At 38.0% G+C, this 20,000-nt stretch overlaps 4 protein-coding genes across 4 annotated transcripts; 3 read left to right on the plus strand and 1 right to left on the minus strand.

Moving 5' to 3' along the window:
* Positions 1 to 5: 5 nt before the first annotated feature.
* On the plus strand, positions 6 to 1,156 carry LOC126409659 (photosystem II CP47 reaction center protein-like; the record flags this gene model as incomplete). The annotated part of the gene is made up of 1 exon (XM_050075538.1): positions 6 to 1,156. A coding segment is annotated over one exon (462 nt), but the record flags the coding sequence as incomplete, so codon positions are not given.
* Positions 572 to 2,839, plus strand: LOC126409660 (cytochrome b6-like). Its single transcript, XM_050075539.1, has 2 exons — positions 572 to 589; positions 1,989 to 2,839. Exons 1-2 carry the CDS (start codon positions 572 to 574, stop codon positions 2,823 to 2,825), a joined length of 855 nt encoding a protein of 284 aa, XP_049931496.1. The 3' UTR covers positions 2,826 to 2,839.
* Positions 2,840 to 3,605: 766 nt separating this feature from the next.
* Positions 3,606 to 4,368, plus strand: LOC126409664 (cytochrome b6-f complex subunit 4). Its single transcript, XM_050075541.1, has one exon. It carries the CDS (start codon positions 3,622 to 3,624, stop codon positions 4,174 to 4,176), a length of 555 nt encoding a protein of 184 aa, XP_049931498.1. The 5' UTR covers positions 3,606 to 3,621; the 3' UTR covers positions 4,177 to 4,368.
* Positions 4,369 to 4,436: 68 nt separating this feature from the next.
* On the minus strand, positions 4,437 to 5,757 carry LOC126409663 (DNA-directed RNA polymerase subunit alpha-like). Its single transcript, XM_050075540.1, has one exon. It carries the CDS (start codon positions 5,613 to 5,615, stop codon positions 4,590 to 4,592), a length of 1,026 nt encoding a protein of 341 aa, XP_049931497.1. The 5' UTR covers positions 5,616 to 5,757; the 3' UTR covers positions 4,437 to 4,589.
* Positions 5,758 to 20,000: the final 14,243 nt, after the last annotated feature.

Below are 20,000 nucleotides of genomic sequence, written 5' to 3' on the forward strand. Positions count from 1 at the left end.
TTTTTGTACGTCGTATGCCTACCTTCTTTGAAACATTTCCGGTAGTTTTGGTAGATGGAGACGGAATTGTGAGAGCCGATGTTCCTTTTAGAAGGGCAGAATCCAAGTATAGTGTCGAACAAGTGGGTGTAACTGTTGAGTTCTATGGTGGTGAACTCGATGGAGTCAGTTATAATGATCCTGCTACTGTGAAAAAATATGCTAGACGTGCCCAATTGGGTGAAATTTTTGAATTGGATCGCGCTACTTTGAAATCCGATGGTGTTTTTCGTAGTAGTCCAAGGGGTTGGTTCACTTTTGGACATGCTTCGTTTGCTTTGCTTTTCTTTTTCGGCCACATTTGGCATGGTGCTAGAACCTTGTTCAGAGATGTTTTTGCTGGTATCGACCCAGATTTAGATGCTCAAGTGGAATTTGGAACCTTCCAAAAACTGGGGGATCCAACTACAAGGAGACAAGTAGTCTGATACAACATTTCTTTCATATGTCTAGCCTATGTTTCATATAGGGTACTGGAGAAATATTAATTCGAATCATCACCTATTACTCTTGACCTTTACTTGTCTGGGAAATGATCCCAAATGAACAGGTATGGAAGCTATAATTGTAAAACACGATCGAATCTATGGAAGCATTGGTTTATACATTCCTGTTGGTCTCGACTCTGGGGATAATATTTTTTGCTATCTTTTTTCGAGAACCGCCTAAGGTTCCAAATAAAAAGATGAAATGATTTTTCATTATCTCAATTGAAATGATGACCCTCCGATGAGGAGGGTCATCATTTCAACTAGTCCCCGTGTTCCTCAAATGGATCTCTTAGTTGTTGAGAGGGTTGCCCAAAGGCGGTATATAAGGCATACCCCGTAAAGCTTACAAGTAAACCAGATATGAAGATGGCGACTAGAGTTGCAGTTTCCATTATTAAGTGATTTCAAGACCACGATGGATCTACGATAAGATAGTTTATTTACAACGGAATCGTATACAAAGTCAACAGATCTCAAACAATGCACGGAATAGGATTTATGGCTACACAAACCATTGAGGGTAGTTCCAGATCTGGGCCAAGACGGACTATTGTAGGCGATTTATTAAAACCATTGAATTCGGAATATGGTAAAGTAGCCCCTGGATGGGGAACTACACCCCTTATGGGTGTCGCAATGGCTCTATTTGCAGTATTCCTATCTATTATTTTGGAGATTTATAATTCTTCCGTTTTACTGGATGGTATTTCATTAAGTTAGGTCCAGAAGAACGGATAAGTCCTAACTTTCAATAAAAAAAAGAATCACTTAGGATTCGGATTTCTAGGTCATCTCATTCTGTTTGGTAGTTCGACCGCGGAATTCTTTTGTTTCGGTATTTCCGGAATATGAGTGTGTGACTTGTTATACCTATTGATAGTACAGAGAATAAGTCTGTCATCTCATCGAGAGAGATGGTTCTAGCCCGTCAGATAGTCAGTCTAGTATCTGGAGCACGGACTATATGGAATAGATTAAGAACTATTTAAACTATGATTCATACCTACTATTCATACCTCGTGACCGGCCTCCAACTACTATTATTTTTTTCAATTAACTTTTCAATGAGGCGTTTCAGAAATCGAACCACCTTTTTCCTTCAGAATCATGCTTAGTTTGAGCTGAGCGAGGGACAGGACAAATATTTCTATGGATTCTTAGTTATTATATCTGTTCATTGAATAAGTGAAGTGATGATCAAACGAAAGGGTTCCTACTCAGAGAACTCTTTGGTTCTGTTTTGTTCTTTGTTGAATCATCGTGGTTCTAGTAGGAATCTGAGGTTTCAATTGATTCATAGGGTCTCAACAAGATAATTCCTATCAATAGTAAATTCGTATGTATTACGTATAAACAAAAATAAAATAGGGTAAGAGAACATTCAAAAGGCCTGTAACAATCAACATAGGATGAGCCAACTTGATATTTTGGCGCTATCATCACAAAGAAGAGATTTAGAGTTTTGGTTCCCTCATTTTATCTGGAAAGATTGAATCAAGTGAAGTCTCTAAAAGGTTTCAAATCTTTCTTTTCTATTGCACGTTGCAACCAGAACCAGTATTGGGGTGTTTTCGCTTGAGCCGTACGAGACGAAATTCTCATATACGGTTCTTAGAGGGGGAGTCCCTTCGCCTTCGGTTCACCTATCTCAATAAAGTATATGATTGGTTCGAGGAGCGTCTCGAGATTCAAGCGATTGCAGATGATATAACTAGTAAATATGTTCCTCCTCATGTCAATATATTTCATTGTCTAGGAGGGATCACACTTACTTGCTTTTTAGTACAAGTAGCTACGGGTTTTGCTATGACTTTTTACTATCGCCCGACCGTCACAGAAGCTTTTGCCTCTGTTCAATACATAATGACTGAAGCCAACTTCGGTTGGTTAATCCGATCAGTTCATCGATGGTCAGCAAGTATGATGGTTCTAATGATGATCCTGCACGTATTTCGTGTTTATCTCACAGGTGGTTTTAAGAAACCACGTGAATTGACTTGGGTTACGGGTGTAGTTCTGGCTGTGTTGACTGCATCCTTTGGGGTAACTGGTTATTCTTTACCTTGGGACCAAATTGGGTATTGGGCAGTCAAAATTGTAACTGGTGTACCTGAGGCTATCCCTATAGTGGGATCGCCCTTGGTAGAGTTATTACGCGGAAGTGCTAGCGTGGGTCAATCCACTTTGACCCGCTTTTATAGTTTACACACTTTTGTATTACCTCTTCTTACCGCCGTATTTATGTTAATGCACTTTTCAATGATACGTAAGCAAGGTATTTCAGGTCCTTTATAGAGAAGACAGAGCATAGGTATTTGTAATAGATCATATAATATATTGTTTGGGTAGGAACAAAAAAAATAGTATTTGTATTTCATTGCTATAAATATGGATTATTGAAAAGAATAAGACATGTTATTTGGATATTTCCCTTCAACCACGAAGTATTTTTTATTTGATACGAACAGTTGAAGTGGATTCTCGGAGGAGAGGATGGATTATGGGAGTGTGTGACTTGAACTATTGATTGGTCCATGCAGATATATTATCTGCCACATTGGAATTCATAAACAAATGTGTCTCTGTTCCAACCGCCGCCCCCCTGCGGAGCAAGAGGATAGGCTGGTTCCTTTGAGGAGAATCTTTTCTATGATCAGACCCGAATCATGTCATGCATGAATAGGCTTCGTAAGATCTAGTAGAATAAGTGATGTGGCATGATCCAGATTATGTTCTATCTATTCCACTTCCATTTATTTAACTTATAGTAGGGAATGCATTCATTTCCCCTGCATCGACCCCGATCTATGATACTATCGGAGTGAAACACGGGATCTAAGGAAGAATCGAGGCTAGACTTTATTAGTAACAAGTAAATCCTTTGTACGTAAGAAGACTCTAAAAAACAATATTGTGCATCAATTACAAGGTATGAGACAATCCAAAAAGCATTTGATCATGATCGATGTAAGCCTACTTGGGTATTGAGCATTTATTTGTACGAACATAGTTTCCTGGATGGCATATGGATTTTATATGAATCCATTTCATTCCTTTGATTATTGCTCGAGCTGGATGATGAAAAATCATCATGTCCGGTTCTTTCGGGGGATGGATCCATAAGAATTCACCTATCCCAATAACAAAGAAACCCGACTTGAATGATCCTGTATTAAGAGCAAAATTGGCTAAGGGGATGGGACATAATTATTATGGGGAACCGGCATGGCCTAATGATCTTTTATATATTTTTCCCGTAGTAATTCTAGGTACTATTGCATGTAACGTAGGTCTAGCGGTTCTAGAGCCATCAATGATTGGTGAACCGGCAGATCCATTTGCAACTCCTTTGGAAATATTACCCGAATGGTACTTCTTTCCCGTATTTCAAATACTCCGTACAGTACCCAATAAGTTATTGGGTGTTCTTTTAATGGTTTCGGTACCAGCGGGATTATTGACAGTACCCTTTTTGGAAAATGTTAATAAATTCCAAAATCCATTCCGTCGCCCAGTAGCTACAACAGTCTTTTTGATTGGTACGGCAGTAGCCCTTTGGTTAGGTATTGGAGCAACATTACCTATTGATAAGTCTCTAACTTTAGGTCTTTTTCAAATTAAAATAGATCTTGAAATACTAAGGTAAGGCGGGATATTACGTATGTATCTAGTTAGGCATACTTCAAAGTTTATCCTCCTAGATACATCTCTTTCATTTGATTATAGATCTATTCTGAAGAATCCACGAATACAGACTATGCTGAAGATTCAAAACAGACTTTGTTTTTGTTTCTTCTTTTTTCGTTAGTGTGTATATTTTAGTGTGTATATTGATTATATATTACAAATTATTATTCAATTCGAATTGAATAATAATTTGTAATATATAGGAAGAATAATTATAGTATAATTTTATAGTTAGTTTAGTTATAAAAAATAAGAAATAAGATAAAGATAAGAAAATAATAGAAATTTTATTTCATTATTTTCTAGTTAATAAATAGTCTTTCATTTATAATTTTTTCATTTCGTGCTTTCATTCGAAATGAAAAAAAAATTTCAACGGGATTCAAACTGAGTTGAATTTTTAAGCAAGTCGATTGTGAAACCCTTCTGTAGAATGTCGAATATTTGTTTTACGTCTTCTACGCGAAAATGCTCAATTCTCATAAGATCTTCTTGACTTTTACTCAAAAGGTCCAGCAATGTATGTATATTAGACCTTTTGAGACAGTTATAAGTCCTAGGAGGCAATTCTAATTGATCAATAAAAATACGTTTCAATATGATTTCTCTTTTCATATTATCCAATCCATCATCAAAGGTAAAAAAGGGCACACTAGCCCTTTTTTGATTGTCCTCCATATTTCTATTTATGTCCTGTTCCTCCGCATGTAAAAAAGGAATAAATAAATCGATCAAATTACGAGAAGCTTCATAAAGCGCTTCCTTAGGAGTTAAACTTCCATTCGTCCATATTTCAAGAAAAAGTATCTCTTGTTTCTCATTCCCATTCCCATAAGAATGAATACTATGATTCGCATTTCGAACAGGCATGGATACAGCATCTATAGGATAGCTTCCGTCTTGATAGTTATTTGGGGTTCTCGTACAATATCCACGACCCCTCTCAATTTTTAATTCAATGCACAAATCAACCGGTTCCGTTAGGACAGCTATATGCTGTGTAGTATCAACTATTTCTACAGAAGGTGGTGAGATGATATCTTGAGCAGTTACGTGTCTAGGGCCCCTGACATAGATAGATGCGTCGAGAGTTCCGTACAGATCACTTCTAAATACAATTTTTTTCAAATTCATTAAAATTTCATGGACTGATTCTTCAATACCTACTATCGTAGAATATTCATGTGGTACCTTATCAGATTTTGCGCGCGTAATACATGTTCCTTCTAGTTCTCCAAGTAAAGCCCTTCGCATCGCGATACCGATTGTATCGGCTTGACCCTTCATAAGTGGGGATAAAACGAAACGACCATAATAAAGGCGTTTGCTGTCTGCTCTTGATTCAACACACTTCCACTGTAGCGTCCGAGTGGATACTGGTACTTCCTCCCGAACCATACTAATATAATATTATTTGATGAGATCATTTAATTATTTATTTCTCTTGGATTGGAATCTTTTCCATTTTTATTTCTAAACGCGCCTTTTTTTTGGCGGTCTACATCCATTATGCGGCATAGGGGTTACGTCACGTACAAAATTTAATAGTATACCACTTCTACGAATCGCTCGTAATGCTGCATCTCTCCCGAGACCGGGACCCTTTATCATGACTTCTGCTCGTTGCATACCCTGGTCTACTACCGCACGAATAGCATTTCCTGCTGCGGTTTGAGCAGCAAATGGGGTACCCCTTCTTGTGCCCTTGAATCCACAGGTACCCGCAGAAGACCAAGAAACGACCCGACCTTGTGGGTCTGTAACAGTAACAATAGTATTGTTGAAACTCGCTTGAACATGAATAACTCCTATTGGTGTTCTACACCCACTCTTACGTGAACTAATACGGCTATTTCTACGTGAACCAATTCTTGGTATAGGTTTTGTCATATTCTATTTGCCATCTCATAAATATGAGTCAGAGATATACGGATATATCCATTTCATGTGAAAACAAATTCTTTATTTATTTGTACATTAGGTCTCTTAGAAAGTGAAGTTCTTTTTTTTTTATAAATATTATCCCTGTTCCTGTTTATGTTCGGATTAGAACAAATTACTATAATCGTCCTCGCCTACGGATCAGTCGACATTTTCACAAATCTTACGAACAGAAGCTCTATTTCATATTTGTTGTCCTTAATCCGAATCTACTCTTGAAAGAAAATAAGTCTCTTTTCTTAATTCACCTTAAGTTAGTGTTTGAGCCTTAAAATTTATCCCCATGAAAATTTAAATACCTAATCGTTTGAATCTTATTGCGAAGTCTATAAATTAACTCCCCTTGTTGAATCATAACGGCTGACTTCTATTTTACTCTATCTCCTGGTAGTATTCGTATAAAACTACGTCGTATCCGCCCTGAAACATAACTAGAACCAGGTCTTCGTTATCTAAGCGAACCCAGAACATGCCATTGGGAAGTGATTCAGTAATTAAACCTTCAGGATCAATTTTTGTTCTTTCATTCCAGTAACCTCCTTGAAGTATTAACTAATGTAGGAGGAGTGACATTAACAACCCACCCTACTCTCTTTTTCATAAATAGGAAGTTACGTATCAAATTCGTATACCAGATGGATCACCTCACCATATATAAAACAAAATTTCTCCTCCAATTCTTTCTAGTCGAGCTTCTCGATCTGTCATTATACCCCTAGAAGTAGAAAGAATTACAACCCCTATCCCGCCTGAAATCCTAGGAATCGTTGAGAGTTGGAATAGATTCGCAGACCTGGTCTGCTGATACGCTTTAAAATATTCTATGTGCTCTTTTCCTATTTCTTCTATGTCGTAGGTTAAAACCAAGAAATCCTTGTTGTTTTCCCGGTGCTTCCTAACATTTTCGATAAACCCTCTCGTAGAAGTATTTTCACAATGTTTTCGGTAATATTAGTGGATGGTATTCGAACTGTTCCTTTTTTATCCATGTCAGCATTTCTTATATAAGTTATATATCGGCAATAGTGTCTCTACCCATGACGAACTATCATTTTTTTTGCTTGATATAATCAACATGTTTCTTTTTTTATTTTTCATTAAAGGTATATGCCTGAACATAATCTACTAATTTATCCATTTCAAAGACCCTACTACCCATTGTCTCGTCTACTAGCGTCATTATTTATAATACTTCGGGAGCTAATGAGACTATCTTAGTGAAATTTAACTGTCTCAATTCACGAGCAATCGAACCAAAAACTCGGGTGCCTTTTGGATTTCCTTCTGATCAATGACAACTGCTGCATTGTCATCATACCGGATTATCATACCGTTGTCGCGCTTGAGTTCTTTACATGTACGTACAATTACAGCTCTGATTACTTCTGATCTTCCAGGGCATATTTGGCACTGCTTCTTTGATTACAGCAACAATAACGTCACCGATATGAGCATATCGGTAATTACTAGCTCCTATGATCGAATACACATCAATTTCGAGCTCCGCTGTTGTCCGCTACATTCAAAAAGGTCTGAGGTTGAATCATCTTTCTTTATTTGAGTTCTTTCAATGCAAGAGCGAGGGGAAAAGAAAATTTCTGTCCAGAAATAAGTAAACCAGCGATATAGATTAATTTTCATCATTCATAAATATCCCTTTGGTCCGATATCCCTATTCCGCAATAACGAATTTGTTCGTATAGGCATTTTGCGCGCCGCTATTTCCATAGCGGCTCTGGCTACGGTTTCTGATACTCCGCCCATTTCATAAAGTATTCGATCCGTTTAACGACGGATACCCAATATTCAGGAGATCCCTTCCCCGAACCCATACGTGTTTCCGCGGGTCTTAGTGTAACGGTTTGTCGGGGAATATACTACCCATATTTTCCGCCACGCGGCATATCGTGTCATTGCGCGGCGCCCTGCTTCTATTGTCTAAGTGATCCAAGCGGGTTCAAGTGCCTGAAGCGCATATTTACCGAACAAATACGATTGCCCCGATAAGATACTCCTTTCATTCTTCCTCTATGTTGTTTACGAAACCTGGTTCTTTTGGGTTATAGTTGATGGTAGTGTCTCAATTCCATCTCTACTACAGAACCGGACATGAGAGTTTCTTCTCATCCAGCTCCTCGCGAATGAAACGATAAATAAACAATAAATAATATTAGGATTATTTAATGGATGAAATTTCGCGGGCGAATATTTACTCTTTTATATTTATCTGCTTTATTCGTAGGGTCGCTCCATAACCTCTTCGAAGAAATCAGTTCGTTCCCGGCGCGTTCCGCCATCCCGTCCAGTGAATCATTAGATTCGTTTCAATCGAATCCTCCGCAGTCACAGGTTCCGTCGTTCCCATAGCTTCTCCTCCATTAATGTCGAGGTCTGAATTCTGCAATGGAGCTTCTAATTAATCTGTCCCTGAGTCAATCTCCTCAGTCTCTATCGACTCAATGCTCTTTATTTTTGAAATCTATCTCAATTATAGATAATTGAATTATATTATAGTATATGATCCTTATCACATTGCCCTTTCTAAGATGATTCATAGACCATACATATTGGAATAATAATCATTTCTTTTCCCCTTCTCTCTTTCTCTCATCCTTCCATTCATCCGCATCCCTCTATTTGGTTTCACAACTTACACAATCAATCAAGATTCATTTTACTTTATTGAAAAAGGATTTCAGTTGCTACAAATATATGATTATATCTCATATAATGACCGATTCCTTGGATCTTGAGAATACGAAGCAATGAGCTGGTTATTAATTTATATTATATTAGGTAGGGTCCAATTCTTTCTTTTAGTCCCAACGAGTCACACACTAAGCATAGCAATTCTATCATATCAAAGTGGTAAATCGAATTGTTATTCAAACATATATAATTGATCCGTTTTGACTAAACGGAAAAAGACCTAAACTAAATGAGTTTTTGCCCTGTCCATGGATAAGTATCCATGAATAGAATCGCAAGAAAAGGAGCCATTACTCTTCATCCAAAAATATCCAAATTTTATCCCTAATACTCCATAGATAGTTCGAACTGGATAGGAACAATAATCAATTTTCACTCGAATGGTCTGTAGGGGAACCCTACCTTCTCTAATCCATTCAACGCGGGCAATTCGTTTCCATTGAGACGTCCTGCAATTTGTACCTGAATTCCCTTTGCATCCGCTTGTTCAGCTAATTCAATAGCTTTTTTCATTGCCTTTCTAAAGGAAACTCTATTCTTTAATTGCAGAGCGATATATTCTGCAAGAATATTAGGTTGCCCGTAAGGTCTTGCAACTCTTGCGATAGCAATGTTGAGTCTTCGGTTCACAGAATGAAAGCTTTTTTGTACATTAGTCTGTAATTCTTCGATTCCTCGGGCTCGACCCTCTATTAACATATTGGCGAATCCAATATGAATTATGACTTGGATCAAATCGATTCTTTTTTAATATCTATACGTGCAATTCCTTCAAAACCTGAGGATATTCTCATATGTTTTTGTACATAATTCTTGATACAATCCCGTATTTTTTCATCTTCCTGGAGACCTTTGGAATAATTTTTTGGTTGTGCGAACCAAAAGGAACGATGACTTTGGTTGTACCAAGTCTGAAACCAAGTGGATTTATTTTCTGTCCCATATCTACCTACCAATATTCTCTTTCTAAACTAAAAGTCATGTTTTGAAAATCAAATATTTTTAAATTGAAGTTAGGTCTTTCGCTCAATACAATAGTTATATGACAGGTGGGTCTTTTATTGGGTAACTACGTCCCCGAGCTCGCGGTTTTAACCTTTGACGATAACACCTTCGTTGACTTCGGCTTTACTAATAAATAAATCAGCTTCTTTCAAACCCCTATTGTGACTAGCATTTGCTGCTGCGGAATAAACTAATTTGAAAATGGGGTAACATGCTCGATAAGGCATGAGTTCCAGTATCATAAGTGTTTGCTCATAGGAGCAACCGCGAATTTGATCAATTACCCTTCGTGCTTTTGAGCAGACATACCTATATGTCGAGCTAAAGCTCGTATTTCTGTACCGAGGTCTTCTTTATCATAGTCATAGGGTTTTACCTCACACACACCAATAAAAATAAGAATAAATCATGAGAGCACTTATTTAACTTTTGATTACATTAATACATTAACTATATTAATATTATCATTATCGCCGAGATCTATTATCGTTTCTCGCGTGTCCCGGAAAGTCAGAGTAGGCGCGAATTCTCCCAATTTGTGACCCACCATACGCTCCGTTATATAAATAGGTAAATGCTCCTTTCCGTTATGAACAGCAATTGTATGACCGACCATTGCAAATATAATGGTCGATGCTCGGACCAAGTTACTATTATACTCTTTCCTCTGCCTTGTTGAGCTTCTCAATTTACTTAATAAGTGATTAGCCACAAAAGGATTTTTTTAGATGAACGGGCCACAAGTGATTACTCCCCTTCTTTCATTTTTTCATTTTGTGAAGACGAAAAAACCAATTTGATTTAATTTTACATCATTCATTATTTTTCTTTCTCTTCTATTTACGGCGACGAAGAATAAAAATATCACTATATTTATTCCTTTTCCTACTCCTTCTTCCAAGCGCGGGATAACCCAAGGAGTTGTGGGTTTTTTTCTACCAATCGGGGCCCTCCCTTCACCACCTCCATGGGATGGTCTACAGGGTTCATAACTACTCCTCTTACTACAGGACGCTTACCTAGCCAACATTTAGATCCGGCTCTACCCAAACTTTTCTGGTTCGCCCCGACATTACCCACTTGTCCGACTGTTGCTGAGCAGTTTTTGGATATCAAACGAACCTCTCCAGATGGTAATCTTAATGTGGCCGATTTACCCTCTTTGCAATCAGTTTCGCTACAGCACCTGCTGCTCTAGCTAATTGTCCACCCTTTCCAAGTGTTATTTCTATGTTATGTATGGCCGTGCCTAAGGGCATATCGGTTGAAGTAGATTCTTCTTTTTGATCAATCAAAACCCTTCCCAAACTGTACAAGCTTCTTCCAAAGCATACGGCTTCTGGATGTAGATGATGATATCTAGACAGATGGATCTTATATGAATCGTATGATGAAGTACCACATGAGTGGATATATAGGAATCCAAATCTGCCGAATCACTCATGCTACGATCTTCTACATCCTAGGTCTCCCCATTCCGTCATCTGGCTTATGTTCTTCATGTAGCACTCAGACCGAATGACTCTATGAAATTACGTCGATACTTCCATTCCACATATTACGGGTAACGTAGGAGACATCTCTATTTTCCCCCGGGGATCTTTAGAATTACCACTGCTTAGCTTTCAATTCGCCTCTGACCATCAAATGAAATGTGAATAACCCATCCTCCTCTCTTTGAAACAAGGGCGCTTCCGGTTCTATCCGTGCTTCAAACAATTTTGTCTTCTCCATATTACCATATCTCTAGAGTCAATAATTTTATATGAGGAACCACTGAACTCAATCACCTGCTGCCGTTACTCTTCAGTTTTCTGTTGAGGTCTATCCCGTAGAGGTACTCAAATTGGATCAGTGATCGATTTCTAGGTTTTGTCGTAAACCTAATTGGTTACTTCCAATTACGTAAATCAATAGTTCAAACCGCACTCAAAGGTAGGGCATTTCCCATTGATATAGGAACTTCTGTACCAGAAACAATGGTATCTCCAATTATAGCCCCTCTGGGATGTAAAATATATCTCTTCTCACCATCCCCATAGTGTATGAGACAAATGTATGCATTTCGATTAGGGTCGTATTCTATGGTTACGATTCTACCAGATATGTCTTTTGCATTCCGTCGAAAATCGATTTTACGGTATAGACGCTTATGACCTCCCCCTCTATGCCTTGCGGTAATGATTCCTCTGGCATTACGACCTTTACCACAACGATGCTGTCCATAGATCAAATTTGTTCGTGGATTGGATTTCGCTTGACTGTCTACGGCTCCTTTGCGTGTGCTAGGGTAGAAGTTTTGTATAAATGTATGGCCATGTTATTAAGTATTTATTTTTTTTATTTAAGTTCTTTTCTCTATAAGAGGTGGAATAGAATAACCCGGTTGAAGCGTAATGATCATACGTCTGTAATGCATTGTATGTCGCATAATAGGTCCCATTCTTCTACCCTTTCCCGGAGTCGATGGCTATTCATAGCTACTACCTTGACACCAAAGAAGAGTTCGATCCAATGCTTTATTTCTGTCCTAGTTGATCCTGATTCGACATTAGAAGTATATTGATTGTTCCCCAATAACCGAATACTTTTTTCTGTAAATACTGCATATTTGATTCCATCCATAAATCCATTTTCTTCCCTATGAGTTCCAGTATCTATAAGAATTAGAATTCTTACCGTTTCTACCGTTTCTATCTTATTCTTATAGTATGAATATACCAATTAGTTATCTATGGATGATGAGATTCCGTTGATACGGAGCCAATTCTATTATTGAACGTTCCAATTCGCGTGCATCCAGCAGGAATTGAACCTACGAATTTGCCAATTATGAGTTGGGCGCTTTAACCATTCAGCCATGGATGCTTCGCGGAGACTCGTCATCAACGGGGGCTGTCTTTGTGTAAGTGGATTTCAATTGAAATATAATCTTTCGTTTAGGAGAAATCAATGAAACGGCATCAATTCAAATCCTGTATTTTGGAATTGAGAGAGATATTGAGAGAGATCAAGAATTCTCGCTATTTCTTAGATTCATGGACCAAATTCGATTCAGTGGTGTCTTTCACTCACATTTTTTTCCACCAAGAACGTTTTGTGAAACTCCTTGGCCCCCAAACTTGGAGTGTCCTGCTTTCACGTGATTCACAGGGTTCAACAAGCAATCGATATTTCACTTTCACGATCAAAGGTGTAGTACTGCTTGTAGTAGCGGTCCTTATATATCGTATTAACAATCGAAATATGGTCGAAAGAAAAAATCTCTATTGATGGGGCTTCTTCCTATACCTATGAATTCCATTGGACCCAGAAATGATACATTGGAAGAATCTTTTTGGTCTCCCAATATCAATAGGTTGATTGTTTCGCTCCTGTATCTTCCAAAAGGGAAAAAGATCTCTGAGAGTTGTTTCATGGATCCGAAAGAGAGTACTTGGGTCCTCCCAATAACTAAAAAGTGTATCATGCCTGAATCTAACTGGGGTTCGCGGTGGTGGAGGAACTGGATCGGAAAAAAGAGGGATTCTAGTTGTAAGATATCTAATGAAACAGTAGCTGGAATTGAGATCTCATTCAAAGAGAAAGATATCAAATATCTGGAGTTTCTTTTTGTATCCTATATGGATGATCCGATCCGCAAGGACCATGGTTGGGAATTGTTTGATCGTGTTTCTCCGAGGAAGAAGCGAAACATAATCAATTTGAATTCGGGACAGCTATTCGAAATCTTAGCGAAACACTTGATTTGTTATCTCATGTCTGCTTTTCGTGAAAAAGACCAATTGAAGTGGAGGGTTTCCTCAAACAACAAGGAGCTGAGGCAACTATTCCATCAAATGATATGAGCATGTTTCCCATCTCTTCTCGAGAACAAGTGGGATATTTCTTTGCAAAATTGTGCTCAATTCATATGTGGCAATTCCACCAAGATCTCTTCGTTAGTTGGGGGAAGAATCAGCACGAATCGGATTTTTTGAGGAACGTATCGAGAGAGAATTTGATTTGGTTAGACAATATGTGGTTGGTAACAAGGATCGGTTTTTTAGCAAGGTACGGAATGTATCGTCAAATATTCAATATGATTCCACAAGATCTATTTCGTTCAAGTAACGGATTCTAGCCAATTGAAAGGATCTTCTGATCAATCCAGAGATCATTTCGATTCCATTAGGAATGAGGATTCGGAATATCACACATTGATCAATCAAACAGAGATTCAGCAACTAAAAGAAAGATTGATTCTTTGGGATCCTTCCTCTCTTCAAACGGAACGAACAGAGATAGAATCAGATCGATTCCCGAAATACCCTTCTGGATATTCCTCAATGTCCCGGCTATTCACGGAACGTGAAAAGCAGATGAATAATCATCTGTTTCCGGAAAAAATCGAAGAATTTCTTGGGAATCCTACAAGATCAATTCGTTCTTTTTTCTCCGACAGATGGTCAGAACTTCATCTGGTTTCGAATGCTACTGAGAGGTTCACTAGAGATCAGAAATTGTTGAAGAAACAACAAGATGTTTTTTCTTTTGTCCCTTCCAGGCGATCGGAAAAGAAAGAAATGGTTGATATATTCAAGATAATTACGTATTTACAAAATACCGTCTCAATTCATCCTATTTCATCAGATCGGGGATGTGATATGGTTCCGAAGGATGAACCGGATATGGACAGTTCTAATAAGATCTCATTCTTGAACAAAAACCCATTTTGTGATTTATTCCATCTATTCCATGACCGGAACAAAGGGAGATACACGTTGCACCACGATTTTGAATCAGAAGAGAGATTTCAAGAAATGGCAGATCTATTCACTCTATCAATAACCGAGCCTGATCCGGTGTATCATAAGGGATTTGCCTTTTCTATTGATTCCTACGGGTTGGATCAAAAAAATTCTTGAATGAGGTATTCAACTCCAGGGATGAATCGAAAAAGAACTCTTTATTGGTTCTACCTCATATTTTTGATGAAGAGAATGAATCTTTTTATCGAAGGATCAGAAAAAAATGGGTCCGGATCTCCTGCAGGAATGGTTTGGAAGATCCAAAACCCAAAATAGTGGTATTGCTAGCAACAACATAATGGAGGCAGTCAATCAATATAGATTGATCCGAAATCTGATTCAAATCCAATATAGCACCTATGGGTACATAAGAAATCTATCGAATAGATTCTTTTAATGAATAGATCCGATCGCAACTTCGAATATGGAATTCAAAGGGATCAAATAGGAAATGATACTCTGAATCATATAACTATAATGAAATATATGATCAACCAACATTTATCGAATGTGAAAAAGAGTCAGAAGAAATGGTTCGATCCTCTTATTTCTCGAACCGAGAGATCCATGAATCGGGATCCTAATGCATATAGATACAAATGGTCCAATGGGAGCAAGAATTTCCAGGAGCATTTGGAGCATTTCGTTTCTGAACAGAAGAACCGTTTTCAAGTGGTGTTCGATCGATTACGTATTAATCAACATTCGATTGATTGGTCCAAGGTTATCGACAAACAAGATTTGTCTAAGTCACTTCATTTCTTTTTGTCCAAGTCACTTCTCTTTTTGTCTAAGTCACTTACTTTTTTCTTTGTGAGTATCGGGAATATCCCCATTCATAGGTCCGAGATCCACATCTATGAATTGAAAGGTCCGAATGATCAACTCTGCAATCAGTTGTTAGAATCAATAGGTGTTCAAATCGTTCATTTGAATAAATTGAAACCCTTCTATTGGATGATCATGATACTTCCCAAAGATCGAAATCTTGATCAATGGGGAACAATATCAGCATTTTGTTCAATAAGATACCAAAGTGGATGATTGACTCACTCCATACTAGGAATAATCGCAGGAAATTCTTTGATAACACCGATTCCTATTTCTCAATGATATCCCACGATCGGGACAATTGGCTGAATCCCGTGAAACCATTTCATAGAAGTTCATTGATATCTTCTTTTTATAAAGCAAATCTACTTCGATTCTTGAATAATCCACATCACTTCTGCTTCTATTCTAACAAAAGATTCCCTTTTTATGCGGAAAAGACCCGTATCGATAATTATGATCTTACATATGGACAATTCCTCCATATCTCGTTCATCCGCAACAAGATATTTTCTTTGTGCGTCGGTAAAAAAAACATGTTTTTTTGGAGAGAGATACTATTTCACCAATCGAGTCACAGGTATCTGACATATTCATACCTAACGATTTTCCACAAAGTGGTGACGAAACGTATAACTTGTACAAATCTCAGCCTCTTTCAACTTATTGTCAGCCTCTTTCAGATATGAATCTATCTGATTCAGAAGGGAAGAACTTGCATCAGTATCTCAGTTTCAATTCAAACATGGGTTTGATTCACACTCCATGTTCTGAGAAAGATTTACCATCCGCAAAAAAACGGAATCTTTGTCTAAAGAAATGCGTTGAGAACGGCAGATGTATAGAGCCTTTCAACGAGATAGTGCTTTTCAATCTCTCAAAATGGAATCTGTTCCAAACGTATATGCCATGGTTCCTTACTTCGGCAGGGTGCAAATATATAAATTTCATCCTTTTAGATACTTTTTCAGACCCATTGCCGATACTAAGTAGCAGTCACAAATTTGTATCCTTTTTTATGATATTATGCATGGATCAGATATATCATGGTCAATTCTTCAGATTCCATTGTGGGCGATTCTTCCACGATGGAATCTGATAAGTGAGATTTCGAGTAAGTGTTTACAGAATCTTCTTCTGCCCGAAGAAATGATTCATCGAAATAATGAGTCACCCGTTCCATTGAAGTGGACACATCTGAGATCACCAAATGCTCGGAGTTCCTCTATTCAATCCTTTTCCTTCTTCTTGTTGCTGGATATCTCGTTCGTACGCATCTTCTCTTTATTTCCCGAGTCTCTAGTGAGTTACAGACAGAGTTAGAAAAGATCAAATCTTTGATGATTCCATCATACATGATTGAGTTGCGAAAACTTCTGGATAGGTATCCTCCACCTGAACTGAATTCTTTCTGGTTAAAGAATCTCTTTCTAGTTGCTCTGGAACAATTAGGAGATTCTCTGGAAGAAATACGGAGTTCTGCTTCTGGTGGCAACATGCTATTGAGTGGTGGTCCCACTTATGGGGTCAAATCAATACGTTCTAAGAAGAAAGATTTGAATATCAATCTCATCGATATCATCTATCTCATAAGTATCATACCAAATCCCATCAATTCAATCACTTTTTCGAGAAATACGAGACATCTAAGTCGTACAAGTAAAGAGATCTATTCATTGATAAGAAAAAACGTGAACAGTGATTGGATTGATGATCAAATAGAATCCTGGGTCGCGAACAGTGATTGGATTGATGATGCAGAAAGAGAATTCTTAGTTCAGTTCTCCACCTTAACGACAGAAAAAAGGATTGATCAAATTCTATTGAGTCTGACTCATAGTGATCATTTATCAAAGAATGACTCTGGTTATCAAATGATTGAACAACCGGGATCCATTTACTTACGATACTTAGTTGACATTCAAAAAAGGTATCTAATGAATTATGAGTTCAATAGATCCTGTTTAGCAGAAAGACGGATATTCTTGCTCATTATCAGACAATTACTTATTCACAAACCCCGTGTGGGGCTAATAGTTCTCATTTCCCATCTCATGGAAAACCCTTTTCGCTCCGCTTAGCCCTACCCCCTTCTAGGGGTATTTTAGTGATAGGTTTTATAGGAACTGGACGATCATATTTTGTCAAATACCGAGTGACAAACTCCTATGTTCCCTTCATTACGGTATTTCCGAACAAGTTCCTGGATGACAATCAAGGTTATCTTATTGATGATATCGATATTGAGGATCGTGACGATATCGATATTGATGATCGTGACGATGATGACCTTGATACGGAGCTGCTAACTATGCCGAATGTGCTAACTATGTATATGACGCCGAAAATAGACCATTTGAGATCACCTTCATTAGAATTAGCAAAGCAATGTCTCCTTGCATAATATGGATTCCAACATTCATGATCTTTATGTGAATGAGTCGAATTACTTATCCCTCGGTCTATTAGTGAACCATCTCCCCAGGGATTGTGAAAGATGTTCCACTAGAAATATTCTTGTTATTGCTTCGACTCATATTCCCAAAAAGTGGATCCCGCTCTAATAGCTCGAATAAATCAAATACTGCATTAAGATACGAAGGCTTCTTATTCCACAACAACGAAAGCACTTTTTCATTCTTTCATATACTAGGGGATTCCGCTTGGAAAAGAAAATGTCCCATACTAATGGATTCGGATCCATAACCATGGGTTCCAATGCACGAGATCTTGTAGCACTTACCAATGAGGTCCTATCAATTAGTATTACACAAAAGAAATCATTATAGACACTAATACAATTAGATCAGCTCTTCATAGACAAACTTGGGATTTGCGATCCCAGGTAAGATCCGTTCAGTATCATGAGATCCTTTTCTATCAGATAGGAAGGGCTGTTGCACAAAATGTACTTCTAAGTAATTGCTCCATAGATCCTATATCTATCTATATGAAGAAGAAATCATGTAAGGAAGGGGATTCTTATTTGTCCAAATGGTACTTCGAACTTGGAACGAGCATGAAGAAATTAACGATACTTCTTTATCTTTTGAGTTGTTCTGCCGGATCGGTCGCTCAAGATCTTTGGGGACCCGATGAACAAAATTGGATCACTTCTTATGGATTCGTTGAGAATGATTCTGATCTAGTTCATGGCCTATTAGAAAGCGCTCTGGTGGGATACTCACGGACAGAATGCAGTCAGTTTGATATGATCGAGTGACATTGCTTCTTCGTCCGAACAAGGAATCAGTTAGATATGATGCAAAATGGATCTTGTTCTATCGTTGATCAGAGATTTCTATATGAAAAATACGAATCGGGGTTTGAAGAAGGGGAAGGAGAAGGAACCCTCGACCTGCAACAGATAAAGGAGGATGAGGATTATTCAATCACATAGTTTGGGCTCCTAGACTATGGCGCCCTCATGGCAATCTATTTGATTTTATCGAAAGGCCCAATAAATTGGGATTTCCTATTGGGTCAGGTCATTTCGGGACAAGCGGATCATTTATCATAAAGAGGATAAGCTTCAGAGAATGATTCGGAGTTCTTGCGGAGTGGAACCGTGCAGTACCAGACACGAGATAGATCTTCCAAAGAACAAGGGTTTTTTCGAATAAGCCAATTCATTTGGGACCCTGCAGATCAATTCTTTTTCCTATTCAAAGATCAGCCCTTTGTCTCTGTGTTTTCACGTCGAGAATCTTTTGCAGATGAAGAGATGTCAAAGGGACTTATTACTTCCCAAACAAATTCTCCTACATCTATATATCAACGCTGGTTGATCAAGAATACGCAAGAAAAGCACTTCGAATTGTTGATTCATCGCCAGAGATGGCTTAGAACTAATACTAATAGTTCATTATCTAATGGATCTTTCCGTTCTAATACTCTATCCGAGAGTTATCAGTATTTATCAAATCTGTTCCTATCTAATAACGGAACGCTATTGGATCAAATGACAAAGACATTGTTGAGAAAGAGATGGCTTTTCCCGGATGAAATGAAACATTTGATTCATGCACCAGGAGAAAGATTTCCCATTCCTTAGCCGGAAAGATATGTTGGCCGTGAAAGAGGGATTAAGTGGAACAGAATTGACCGGGTGGTAGAGTCGTGGAACACTTGTTTATTCCATATTTTGGACCTTAGCTCCATGGAGCAATATGCTACTGCTGAAACATGGAACAATTGAAATCTTAGATCAAAAACACTATGTATGGATGGTATGAACTGCCTAAACAAGAATTCTGGAACGGCGAACAACCAGAACCTATTACTCACTACATCAAACAATTTCCATTAATGAAACATGTAAATCCATTGGAAAATCAAAAATGCGCATGTCCGATGAAATGGTTTTGCTATCTGCTCAATAACGAATCATTGGTTTAACTGAATAACTCAATCAAATAGATAGACCTTCTCTTCGTCTCAGGTCGATAGATCTTCTCAATTGGAATATCTCTTATATGGATAATACACATTCCAGTTGACCGAGCCT

This window comes from Nymphaea colorata, unplaced genomic scaffold (assembly GCF_008831285.2).
Source record: "Nymphaea colorata isolate Beijing-Zhang1983 unplaced genomic scaffold, ASM883128v2 scaffold0704, whole genome shotgun sequence".
NCBI classification, from domain to species: Eukaryota; Viridiplantae; Streptophyta; class Magnoliopsida; order Nymphaeales; family Nymphaeaceae; genus Nymphaea; species Nymphaea colorata.

What these genes read in the sequence shown, in the direction of transcription:
- LOC126409664 (XM_050075541.1), top strand. Translation starts at nt 3,622, where the DNA reads ATGTCCGGTTCTTTCGGGGGATGGATCCATAAGAATTCACCTATCCCA.
- LOC126409663 (XM_050075540.1), bottom strand. Translation starts at nt 5,615, where the DNA reads ATGGTTCGGGAGGAAGTACCAGTATCCACTCGGACGCTACAGTGGAAG.